The 13,063-nt window shown below is 51.6% G+C and overlaps 1 protein-coding gene across 7 annotated transcripts in view; it reads right to left on the reverse strand.

Moving 5' to 3' along the window:
* LOC140111705 (uncharacterized) overlaps window positions 1–5,104 on the reverse strand; it is a 37,808-nt gene extending 32,704 nt beyond the window's left edge. For 3 of the 7 annotated variants that reach the window (XR_011852210.1, XM_072132408.1, XM_072132407.1), the window contains exons 1-2: window positions 4,698–4,721; window positions 3,555–3,818 (exon numbers count right to left, since the gene is read on the reverse strand). Coding sequence is in view for 6 of the 7 variants with exons in the window: in XM_072132408.1 (XP_071988509.1) it covers window positions 3,555–3,818; window positions 4,698–4,713 (280 nt within the window). In the remaining variant the exon portion in view is untranslated. The other 4 variants (XM_072132409.1, XM_072132410.1, XM_072132411.1 and 1 more) reach the window with 4 other exon arrangements.
* Window positions 5,105–13,063: the final 7,959 nt, after the last annotated feature.

Here is a 13,063-nt window from a genome sequence, read left to right on the forward strand (position 1 = left end):
TGTGGATTTCACCTGGACTGAAATTGGGCACTATACACAGCCCTTGTTTATTGCGGCCAGCACTGAGAATGAAGTGCAATTTTTTTCCTCTTCCTGTCACAGTGAGGCTCATTTACTAAGGGTCGGGTTGTTCAACTTTTTCAGGGATTACACGGTTGCACAGATAATTAAGAAGCTCCAGTGTCTCTTCTTCGCTCAGAGATTTTTTTGTTTCCAGGAAAGACCGGAAGCTGTGAAGCTATCAGCGCCATATTGGGGAAGGACACCAAGTTAAGAAGAAGCCACCTCCAAATTTAAGACTCCTCCCAAGGATAAAATTTGAGGTAAGAAAATAAGCACAAAGGGGTTTTATTAGATAAAATTATGATGTTCTGGATGTAATAGGTACGTGTTGCTTGTGATTATTGGACGTAATAGGTATGGGAATGGGGACACCACCTATAGTCACTGGATGGGGAACCTACTGGGTGTACTGGGTAGCTATACAGCTGACATCATATCCACCCAGTGGGCCATGCTGGGGTGTAGAGAGTGACCCTAACAGCTGAACACAGCCAGTGCCAACACCAGACAAACTCGAGCCTAAAAGAACTCAGCTCTTCTAGAGGTCTACTAAAGCTCTGTGGCACAAGGACCCAAAGAAACATGGAGCCGGCCCTCCTTACAAAGAAATCCACAGATCTAAATCTAAGAAGTAATGACTCCATGCCTTCTATTCACTCCCACAGTACCTCCCTTTATTGAAGAAGATGGCTAAAAGAAAAAAGGATGAGGAGTATCGTACTTTTCAGCAGGAATGGACAGAGGAATTTGCCTTTGTGGAGAGAGCAGGTTCACCTGTCTGTCTAATATGCAATGATAAAATTGCATCAATGAAACGTTCAAATATCAAGCGGCACTTCGATACACGCCATGCTTCATTTGCATCAAAATATCCTGCAGGAGACAGCAGGAAAAAAGCCTGCCAAGAGCTACTGTGCAAAGTGCTGGCTAGTCAGCAGCAACTTCGTGTTTGGACCCAACAAGGAGACTGGAATTCGGCTAGCTTTGCTGGTACTTTAGCGATTGTCAGAAATGGAAAGCCATTCACAGATGGGGAGTATGCCAAAAAGTTCATGCTTGATGTTGCCAATGAACTTTTTGACGATTTTTCTGATAAAAGCAAGATAATCAATAGGATAAAAGACATGCCTCTGTCAGCAAGAACCGTTCATGATCGTGCCATCATGATGGCAAATCAGATTGAGGCATCACAAGTGAAGGACATAAATGCAGCTCCATTTTTTTCCCTTGCTTTGGACGAGTCAACTGACGTGAGCCACATATCTCAGTTCAGTGTAATTGCAAGGTATGCTGTCGGTGACACACTGCATGAGGAAAGTCTTGCCGTTTTGCCTCTGAAGGGGACAACCAGAGGGGATGATTTGTTCAAGTCTTTCACTGAGTTTGCTAAAGAAAAAAATCTACCGATGGATAAACTTGTTTCAGTGTGTACCGACGGTGCTCCATGTATGGTGGGAAAAAACAAAGGATTTGTAGCCCTTCTTCGTGAACATGAAAAGAGACCCATCCTAAGTTTTCACTGCATCCTACATCAGGAGGCGCTTTGTGCTCAAATGTTTGGCGAGCAGCTTGGTGAAGTGATGTCACTTGTCATACAGGTAGTCAACTTTATTGTTGCCCGGGCTTTAAATGATCGTCAGTTTAAAGCACTGCTGGATGAGGTTGGGAATAATTATGGTGGTCTGCTTCTGCACAGCAATGTGCGTTGGTTGTCAAGAGGGAAGGTGCTCAGTCGTTTTGCGGCTTGTCTGAGTGAAATACGGACTTTTCTTGAAATGAAAAATGTTGAGCATCCTGAGTTATCCAACACCGAATGGCTCCTGAAGTTCTATTATCTTGTGGACATGACTGAACATCTGAACCAGCTCAATGTGAAAATGCAAGGTGTTGGAAATACAATTTTATCACTTCAACAAGCTGTGTTTGCATTTGAAAATAAGCTAGAACTGTTCATCACGGACATTAAAACGGGTCGTTTATTGCACTTTGAAAAACTGGGAGAGTTTAAGGATGCATGCACAGCAAATGACCCTGCTCAACATCTGGATATTCAGCAGCTAACAGGCTTCACATCTCATCTTCTGCAGACATTCAAAGCACGCTTTGGAGAATTTCGGGAGCACACTCGTCTTTTTAAGTTCATCACCCATCCACACGAGTGTGCACTGGACAGCACTGACCTGAGTTACATCCCCGGTGTCTCTGTCAGAGATTTTGAACTACAAGTTGCTGACCTGAAGGCCTCAGACATGTGGGTGAATAAGTTTCTTTCACTTAATGAAGATTTGGAAAAACTCACACGACAGCAAGCAGAGTTGGCGAGCAAACACAAGTGGAGAGAAATGAAACAACTTCAACATGCAGACCAGCTGATTGTCAAAACTTGGAACGCGCTTCCTGTCACATACCACACACTGCAGCGTGTGGGTATTGCTGTACTGACAATGTTTGGCTCTACTTATGCTTGTGAGCAGTCTTTCTCACATCTAAAGCACATTAAGACTAACATACGGTCACGTTTAACGGATGGAAGTCTCAATGCCTGCATGAAGCTTAACCTCACCACGTATCAACCAGACTACAAAGCCATCAGCAAGTCCATGCAGCACCAGAAGTCACATTAAAAGTAGAAAGTTTGTTATTGTTGGTTAACAACAGCATTAAACATTATTATTTTATAAAAAAAAAGAATTTGCACTTCATGTAAAACTATTTAATAAAGTTAAATTGTTTGTTACCCTGGGTGTACCGGCTGGTTTGTACCATAGTAAGAAGTTGTGCTTTAGCACCCACTTTTTTTGTTCACTTTATTTAAGACCAACACTTTTAAAGGGCCACTGACAGAAAAATTGCTCCAGCAGTCACTTAGTACAGTAAGGAGTATTCCTCCCTCCTGTACAAAGCCACAACTTGTCCGAAACAATGGTAATTCTCTGTAAAATAAAAAATAGATAACTTACATTGGAGCTTGCTAGCAGGACATCTCCTTCAGCACTCTGGCCTCTTCCTTCTTCTGCGCAGGCCTGAAAGCTGCATCTCTCATCGTCAGGTGGGAAGAAGCCAGATCCAGGCAGCACATTAAAAAGAAACCAGGGTCCTGGACAAGATGCCCTGCATCACAAGCTCAAATGTAAAATATAATTTTTTTTTATTTTTTACAGGGAATTAGAATTGTTTCTGTCCAGTGGTGGCTTAGTACAGCAGGGGGGGATAATCCCTGCTGTACTAATGACTGCTGGAGCGATTGTTCTGTCAGTGTCCCTTTAAACATATTGTACGGCTCTCGCGGAATTATGTTTTAAAATATGTGGCGCTTATGGCTCTCTCAGCCAAAAAGGTTCCTGACCCCTGCACTAGGGTTTTAGCAAGCTGAGTGATCATTGGGATACACTGGATGTCATCCAACCTTCCTAGAATCTGGTTAAGTTTGACAAAGGTGAAGGCATCCACATGCAAAGCTTAGGCAGTGCCTATAGATGTGTCCAAACTACCTGTATTTCTTCTTTTCAGGTCATAGTCTTCCTCCTGCTCTTCACCGTCCTGCTTACGCTTCCTCCTCTTCACCATCTCTTCCGTGTCGCTGCTGCCCATGTACATAACATGGAGGTCGGTCATTTCTCTCTTCCTCTTTACCTGATGCTTGGTAATATCCTGGCTCTGAGCACTGGGCGGTTCATGACTGGACCCCTGGAGAGGTTTGGAGGGCCCACCAGTCTCTTTCTGATTTTTCCGCTTACTGGACATAGAGCGTTTATCTGAAGAAAAAAAGAAAACCAAAAAAAACAGTGTAGCACATCTATAATACTGGGAACAAAGACCCCAAATTACCTTCTGTTCAGTTGGTCATTTCTTTTATGCTTACTCTGGAGGGATTTTCCCACTAAACAAGTTGCTGACTGTTGGGAGTCTCCGTTATCATAAGAACAGCGGGGAAAAAGGGGGGGGGGGGGAGGACCCCCGTCGGACCCCTAGTCCTTTCGAGATGAGTAGAGCAGGTGGGTGCTGCTCCACTCATCTCAGGGAGCGATGGGGTACATTGGACCCCAATGAAGGATTATTGTCCATGTGCATCTAGTGCAGTGAAGTCTTAGGGGTTTTCTTAGAATCTGGAACATACGTAGGGGAGTACCGATTGTTTAGGGGCCCGTGTGTAAGATGTAAGCCACTGCTGCAACTGAGGGAGGTCTCTACTGAGAGGAGTCAGTGGTATCGCAGCTGTAGCTAAGCTGCAATATCTTACACTACCCATGGTGAGGAGAGGAGATGATTTTTGGAATAAAGCGGCCATGTTTTCAACCTATGGACAGCCCCTTTAATTCTGCATCCCTGGGACTTTGGATGGTTGCACAGGAGATAGGGCCGGTAGTGCAGGGCAGATCTCTAGTATCTATAGTAAAAGCTCCACATTCCTATGTAGACCACTCTCTCATATACTGTCACCAGATAAGGGAAGGCTCCGGACCTGGGGGGGCGTCTGTGACCTGCAGAGGTCAGCGGCCATTCATAGGGGGAACCCAAAGGGGGCGCACAGTCAGGTCTGTGGGTGGGGGGGGACTAGTAATGGGGGGGAAGTCGGTGGCCGTCAGGCTCTGGGGCCCCGCTACGTCACAGCCGGTCCAGACCAAAACAAAAACCTGGATGCATTATCATGGCGCTCCCTCACCCTCTGATCTCCCACAATACGTTTTGAATCCGTTTTTGGCGCCCCGTCACACGTCGCAGCCACTTACCATCTCCTTCCTGTAAGCCGGAAACACGTGCTTACGGCGGAAGTGACGTCATGCGAAGGGTTTTACGCGTCGTTCCCACGGAGATTGCACAACACTTTTTTTTTTTTTTTAATGAATGAACTTTATTGAGAATATACACGTTATCAAACTCCAGTTATTAAAGATGATTCCGTGTTATTCGCGTCGTGTGAATGGGGTGTGATGGACGCTGCCGCAGCACGGGACGTTTCCGGAACACTCCGGCGGGGCTCTACACACGCGGGAGCTGAGGAGATGAATGTAACTACATGACAGCTGAGCGCGGCTTCCTGTTAGCGTCTGGTTGTTATAGCTACGGAACGAACCATCTTTGAAAGCAGGGGGAGGATTCTCTTAATTCGCCTGTGTAGAGATTGAAATACCCAGATGTCGGCGGGTAAATCTTTACTGTGTCTGTAAAATGAAGCTGGAGCTGGACTGAGTGGGAGGAGGTGATACAGGTTGTTTTTCTTATCATCCCCCCCCCGGAAGTAATGGTCTGTCCCGGGGTGCTGAGGAGAGGAGCAGCCGGGGCCGCACAGCTCGGAGGATGGAGCCGCAGAGGAGAGGAGCGCGGAGAGAGGCCGAGCACCGCAACCCGCTGCTGCAGAAGGTGAGCGAGGCCCCCGACACACGTACAGCCGCATATTACACGTGTGTGACACCGGGGACGCATGTACAGCTGCATATTACACGTGTGTGACACCGGGGACGCATGTACAGCCGCACATTACACGTGTGTGACACCGGGGACGCATGTACAGCCGCACATTACACGTGTGTGACACCGGGGACGCATGTACAGCCGCACATTACACGTGTGTGACACCGGGGACCCATGTACAGCCGCACATTACACGTGTGTGACACCGGGGACCCATGTACAGCCGCACATTACACGTGTGTGACACCGGGGACCCATGTACAGCCGCACATTACACGTGTGTGACACCGGGGACCCATGTACAGCCGCACATTACACGTGTGTGACACCGGGGACCCATGTACAGCCGCACATTACACGTGTGTGACACCGGGGACCCATGTACAGCCGCACATTACACGTGTGTGACACCGGGGACGCACGTACAGCCGCACATTACACGTGTGTGACACCGGGGACGCACGTACAGCCGCACATTACACGTGTGTGACACCGGGGACGCACGTACAGCCGCACATTACACGTGTGTGACACCGGGGACGCACGTACAGCCGCACATTACACGTGTGTGACACCGGGGACGCACGTACAGCCGCACATTACACGTGTGTGACACCGGGGACGCATGTACAGCCGCACATTACACGTGTGTGACACCGGGGACGCCGCCAGTGGTCAGGGGTCAGCATGGGTGCTCTGACCCCTCTGTGATTACACCCCCCCCCCCCCCATACACAGCGAGCTGCCATGTCCTGTGTGTCCTGACACCTTTCTATCATAGCCAGCAGTGGTCAGGGATCAGCATGGGTGCTCTGACCCCTCTGTGACTACACCTCCCCATACACAGCGAGCTGCCATGTCCTGTGTGTCCTGACACCTTTCTATCATAGCCAGCAGTGGTCAGGGGTCAGCATGGGTGCTCTGACCCCTCTGTGACTACACCTCCCCATACACAGCGAGCTGCCATGTCCTGTGTGTCCTGACACCTTTCTATCATAGCCAGCAGTGGTCAGGGGTCAGCATGGGTGCTCTGACCCCTCTGTGACTACACCCCCCATACACAGCGAGCTGCCATGTCCTGTGTGTCCTGACACCTTTCTATCATAGCCAGCAGTGGTCAGGGGTCAGCATGGGCGCTCTGACCCCTGTGTGACTACACCCCCATACACAGCGAGCTGCCATGTCCTGTATGTCCTGACACCTTTCTATCATAGCCAGCAGTGGTCAGGGGTCAGCATGGGCGCTCTGACCCCTCTGTGACTACACCCCCCATACACAGCGAGCTGCCATGTCCTGTGTCCTGACACCTTTCTATCATAGCCAGCAGTGGTCAGGGGTCAGCATGGGTGCTCTGACCCCTCTGTGACTACACCCCCCATACACAGCGAGCTGCCATGTCCTGTGCCCTGACACCTTTCTATCATAGCCAGCAGTGGTCAGGGGTAAGCATGGGCGCTCTGACCCCTCTGTGACTACACCCCCCATACACAGTGAGCTGCCATGTCCTGGGTCCTGACACCTTTCTATCATAGCCAGCAGTGGTCAGGGGTCAGCATGGGTGCTCTGACCTCTCTGTGACTACACACCCCATACACAGCGAGCTGCCGTGTCCTGACACCTTTCTATCATAGCCAGCAGTGGTCAGGGGTCAGCATGGGCGCTCTGACCTCTCTGTGACTACACCCCCCATACACAGCGAGCTGCCATGTCCTGTGTGTCCTGACACCTTTGTATCATAGCCAGCAGTGGTCAGGGGTAAGCATGGGCGCTCTGACCCCTCTGTGACTACACCCCCCATACACAGCGAGCTGCCATGTCCTGGGTCCTGACACCTTTCTATCATAGCCAGCAGTGGTCAGGGGTCAGCATGGGTGCTCTGACCCCTCTGTGACTACACCCCTCATACACAGTGAGCTGCCATGTCCTGTGTGTCCTGACACCTTTCTATCATAGCCAGCAGTGGTCAGGGGTCAGCATGGGCGCTCTGACCCCTCTGTGACTACACCCCCCATACACAGTGAGCTGCCATGTCCTGTGTATCCTGACACCTTTCTATCATAGCCAGCAGTGGTCAGGGGTCAGCATGGGTGCTCTGACCCCTCTGTGACTACACCCCCCATACACAGCGAGCTGCCATGTCCTGTGTGTTCTGACACCTTTCTATTATAGCCAGCAGTGGTCAGGGGTCAGCATGGGCGCTCTGACCCCTCTGTGACTACACCCCCCATACACAGGGAGCTGCCATGTCCTGTGTGTCCTGACACCTTTCTATCATAGCCAGCAGTGGTCAGGGGTCAGCATGGGTGCTCTGACCTCTCTGTGACTACACCCCCCATACACAGTGAGCTGCCATGTCCTGTGTGTCCTGACACCTTTCTATCATAGCCAGCAGTGGTCAGGGGTCAGCATGGGTGCTCTTACCCCTCTGTGACTACACCCCCCATACACAGTGAGCTGCCATGTCCTGGGTCCTGACACCTTTCTATCATAGCCAGCAGTGGTCAGGGGTCAGCATGGGTGCTCTGACCTCTCTGTGACTACACCCCCCATACACAGCGAGCTGCCATGTCCTGTGTATCCTGACACCTTTCTATCATAGCCAGCAGTGGTCAGGGGTCAGCATGGGTGCTCTGACCCCTCTGTGACTACACCCCCCATACACAGCGAGCTGCCATGTCCTGTGTCCTGACACCTTTCTATCATAGCCAGCAGTGGTCAGGGGTCAGCATGGGCGCTCTGACCCCTCTGTGACTACACCCCCCATACACAGCGAGCTGCCATGTCCTGTGTCCTGACACCTTTCTATCATAGCCAGCAGTGGTCAGGGGTCAGCTTGGGTGCTCTGACCCCTCTGTGACTCTGCGTCCCTGTATGACATGAGATGTATTATACTCCAGTGTTGACAAGCATTGCTCTGCATCAGGGCCGGCTCCAGGTTTCAGTGGGCCCCTGGGCGACAGTGCCTCAATGGGCCCCTTAGCAGTGAACTCATGTGGTGGCATTAAAAACGCAAAACCTTAAGATACGAATATTAATATACACCCCCCAGTCAGGCACCATTAATTAATATGCACCCCTTCCCAGCCAGAATACAGTAATAAATATACCCACCAGGCTCCAATATTCACCCCCCCCCAGGCTCCATTATTAATATACACCCCCCCCCCCAGGCTCCATTAATTAATATACACCCCCCCCGGCTCCATTCATTTATATAAGCCCCCACCACCACCACCCAGGCTCCATTCATTTATATACACCCCCCCCCCAAGCTCCATTCATCTACATACACCCCCCCCAGACTCCATTCATTTACATACAACCCCCCCCCTGACTCCATTCATTTACATACAACCCCCCCCCCCCCCGGCTCCATTCATTTACATACAACCCCCCACCCCCACCCCGGCTCCATTCATTTATATACACCCCCCCCCCCACCAGGCTCCATTCATTTATATACCTCCCCCCACGCACACACACACCACCCTCCATTAACTAATATACCCCCCAGACAGGCTCCATGAATTAATAAAAAACACATTATTAGTGACCAGCTAAAAATAATAAACGCTAACTTACCTGAAGCGTTGCACACTTCTTCTACATCTTCCGAGTGACAGCAGTGTCTGTCGTGCAGCAGCAGGGACGCTGGCGGCGTGACGTCATCACGCCGGCAGCGTCCTGCACAGTATTAGACGCTCCGCAGCAGAAATACATCGGCAGCGCCGATGCACTTATATTGTGTGAGGGTCCACTTGCGGTGCCGCCCCTTGTCAGCCGCGCCGGCACTGTGAGTACGGCGCTTATCTCAATTACATCGGCGAAGTATGCCGATGTAATTGAGCTTACTTATGTTGCAAGTTTGTGCCGTGGGCCCCTCTGGGACCTCTGGGGCCCCGGCACTTGCCCGGGTAAGCCGGGTGCTGGCGCCGGCCATGCTGGGACTATATACTGGGGCTATATCCTGGGGGATGGACTGGCCATAGACTGGGGCTATATACTGGAGGTATGGGCTGGCCATATACTGGGGCTATATACTGAGGGCATGGGCTGGCCATATACTGGGGCTATATACTGAGGGCATGGGCTGGCCATATACTGGGGCTATATACTGGGGGCATCGGCTGGCCATATACTGAGGCTATATACTGGAGGTATGGGCTGGCCCTATACTGGGGCTATATACTGGGGGCATGGGCTGGCCATATACTGGGGGCTATATACGAGAGGCATGGGCTGGCCATATACTGGGGCTATATACTGGGGGCATGGGCTGGCCATATACTGGGGCTATATCCTGGGGGCATGGGCTGGCCATATACTGGGACTATATACTGGGGGCATGGGCTGGCCATATACTGGGACTATATACTGGGGGCATGGGCTGGCCATATACTGGGGCTATATACTGGGGGCATCGGCTGGCCATATACTGAGGCTATATACTGGAGGTATGGGCTGGCCCTATACTGGGGCTATATACTGGGGGCATGGGCTGGCCATATACTGGGGGCTATATACGAGAGGCATGGGCTGGCCATATACTGGGGCTATATACTGGGGGCATGGGCTGGCCATATACTGGGGCTATATGCTGGGGGCATGGGCTGGCCATATACTGGGACTATATACTGGGGGCATGGGCTGGCCATATACTGGGACTATATACTGGGGGCATGGGCTGGCCATATACTGGGGCTATATACTGGGGGCATGGGCTGGCCATATACAGGGACTATATACTGGGGGCATGGACTGGCCATATACTGGGGCTATATACTGGGGGCATGGACTGGCCATATACTGGGACCATATACTGGGGGCATGGACTGGCCATATACTGGGACTATATACTGGGGGCATGGGCTGGCCATATACTGGGCCTATATACTGGGGGCATGGACTGGCCATATACTGGGACTATATACTGGAGGTATGGGCTGGCCATATACTGGGACTATAAACTGGGGCTATATCCTGGGGGATGGACTGGCCATAGACTGGGGCTATATACTGGAGGTATGGGCTGGCCATATACTGGGGCTATATACTGAGGGCATGGGCTGGCCATATACTGGGGCTATATACTGGGGGCATCGGCTGGCCATATACTGAGGCTATATACTGGAGGTATGGGCTGGCCCTATACTGGGGCTATATACTGGGGGCATGGGCTGGCCATGTACTGGGGGCTACATACGAGGGGCATGGGCTGGCCATATACTGGGGGCTATATACTGAAGGCATGGGCTGGCCATATACTGGGGCTATATACTGAAGGTATGTGCTGGCCATATACTGGGGCTATATACTGGGGGCATGGGCTGGCCATATACTGGGGGCTATATATACGAGGGGCATGGGCTGTCCATATACTGGGGGCTATATACTGGAGGCATGGGCTGGCCATATACTGGGGCTATATACTTGGGGCAGGGGCTGGCCATATACTGGGACTATATACTGGGGGCATGGGCTGGCCATATACTGGGGCTATATCCTGGGCGATGGACTGGCCATATACTGGGACTATATCCTGGGGGATGGACTGGCCATATACTGGGGGCTATATACTGGGGGATGGACTGGCCATATACTGGGGCTATATACTAGGGGCATGGGCTGGCCATATACTGGGGGATGGACTGGCCATAGACTGGGGCTATATACTGGAGGTATGGGCTGGCCATATACTGGGGGCTATATACTGGGGCTATATACTGGAGGTATGGGCTGGCCATATACTGGGACTATATACTGGGGGCATGGGCTGGCCATATACTGGGGGTATATACTGGGGGCATGGGCTGGCCATATACAGGGACTATATACTGGGGGCATGGACTGGCCATATACTGGGGCTATATACTGGGGGCATGGACTGGCCATATACTGGGACCATATACTGGGGGCATGGACTGGCCATATACTGGGACTATATACTGGGGCTTTATACTGGGGGCATGGGCTGGCCATATACTGGGCCTATATACTGGGGGCATGGACTGGCCATATACTGGGACTATATACTGGAGGTATGGGCTGGCCATATACTGGGACTATATACTGGGGCTATATCCTGGGGGATGGACTGGCCATAGACTGGGGCTATATACTGGAGGTATGGGCTGGCCATATACTGGGGCTATATACTGAGGGCATGGGCTGGCCATATACTGGGGCTATATACTGGGGGCATCGGCTGGCCATATACTGAGGCTATATACTGGAGGTATGGGCTGGCCCTATACTGGGGCTATATACTGGGGGCATGGGCTGGCCATATACTGGGGGCTATATACGAGAGGCATGGGCTGGCCATATACTGGGGCTATATACTGGGGGCATGGGCTGGCCATATACTGGGGCTATATCCTGGGGGCATGGGCTGGCCATATACTGGGACTATATACTGGGGGCATGGGCTGGCCATATACTGGGACTATATACTGGGGGCATGGGCTGGCCATATACTGGGGCTATATACTGGGGGCATGGGCTGTCCATATACTGGGCCTATATACGAGGGTCATGGGCTGGCCATATACTGGGGCTATATCCTGGGGGCATGGGCTGGCCATATACTGGAGCTATATACTTGGGGCATGGGCTGGCCATATACTGGGACTATATACTGGGGGCATGGGCTGGCCATATACTGGGGCTATATCCTGGGGGCATGGGCTGGCCATATACTGGGGCTATATACTGGGGGCATGGGCTGGCCATATATTGGGACTATATACTGGGGGCATGGGCTGGCCATATACTGGGGCTATATACTGGGGGCATAAGCTGGCCATATACTGGGGCAATATACTGGGGGCATGGGCTGGCCATATACTGGGGCTATATACTTGGGGCATGGGCTGGCCATATACTGGGACTATATACTGGGGGCATGGGCTGGCCATATACTGGGGCTATATCCTGGGGGCATGGAATGGCCATATACTGGAGCTATATACTTGGGGCATGGGCTGGCCATATACTGGGACTATATACTGGGGGCATGGGCTGGCCATATGCTGGGGCTATATACTGGGGGCATGGGCTGGCCATATACTGGGACTATATACTGGGGGCATGGGCTGGCCATATACTGGGGCTATATCCTGGGGGCATGGGCTGGCCATATACTGGGACTATATACTGGGGGACTTGGGCTGGCCATATACTGGGGCTATATCCTGGGGGCATGGGCTGGCCATATACTGGAGCTATATACTTGGGGCATGGGCTGGCCATATACTGGGACTATATACTGGGGGCATGGGCTGGCCATATACTGGGGCTATATCCTGGGGGCATGGGCTGGCCATATACTGGGGCTATATACTGGGGGCATGGGCTGGCCATATACTGGGACTATATACTGGGGGCATGGGCTGGCCATATACTGGGGCTATATACTGGGGGCATGGGCTGGCCATATACTGGGGCTATATACTGGGGGCATGGGCTGGCCATATACTGGGGCTATATACTTGGGGCAGGGGCTGGCCATATACTGGAACTATATACTGGGGGCATGGGCTGGCCATATACTGGGGCTATATCCTGGGCGATGGACTGGCCATATACT

This window comes from Engystomops pustulosus, unplaced genomic scaffold (assembly GCF_040894005.1).
Source record: "Engystomops pustulosus unplaced genomic scaffold, aEngPut4.maternal MAT_SCAFFOLD_553, whole genome shotgun sequence".
Classification (NCBI taxonomy): domain Eukaryota; kingdom Metazoa; phylum Chordata; class Amphibia; order Anura; family Leptodactylidae; genus Engystomops; species Engystomops pustulosus.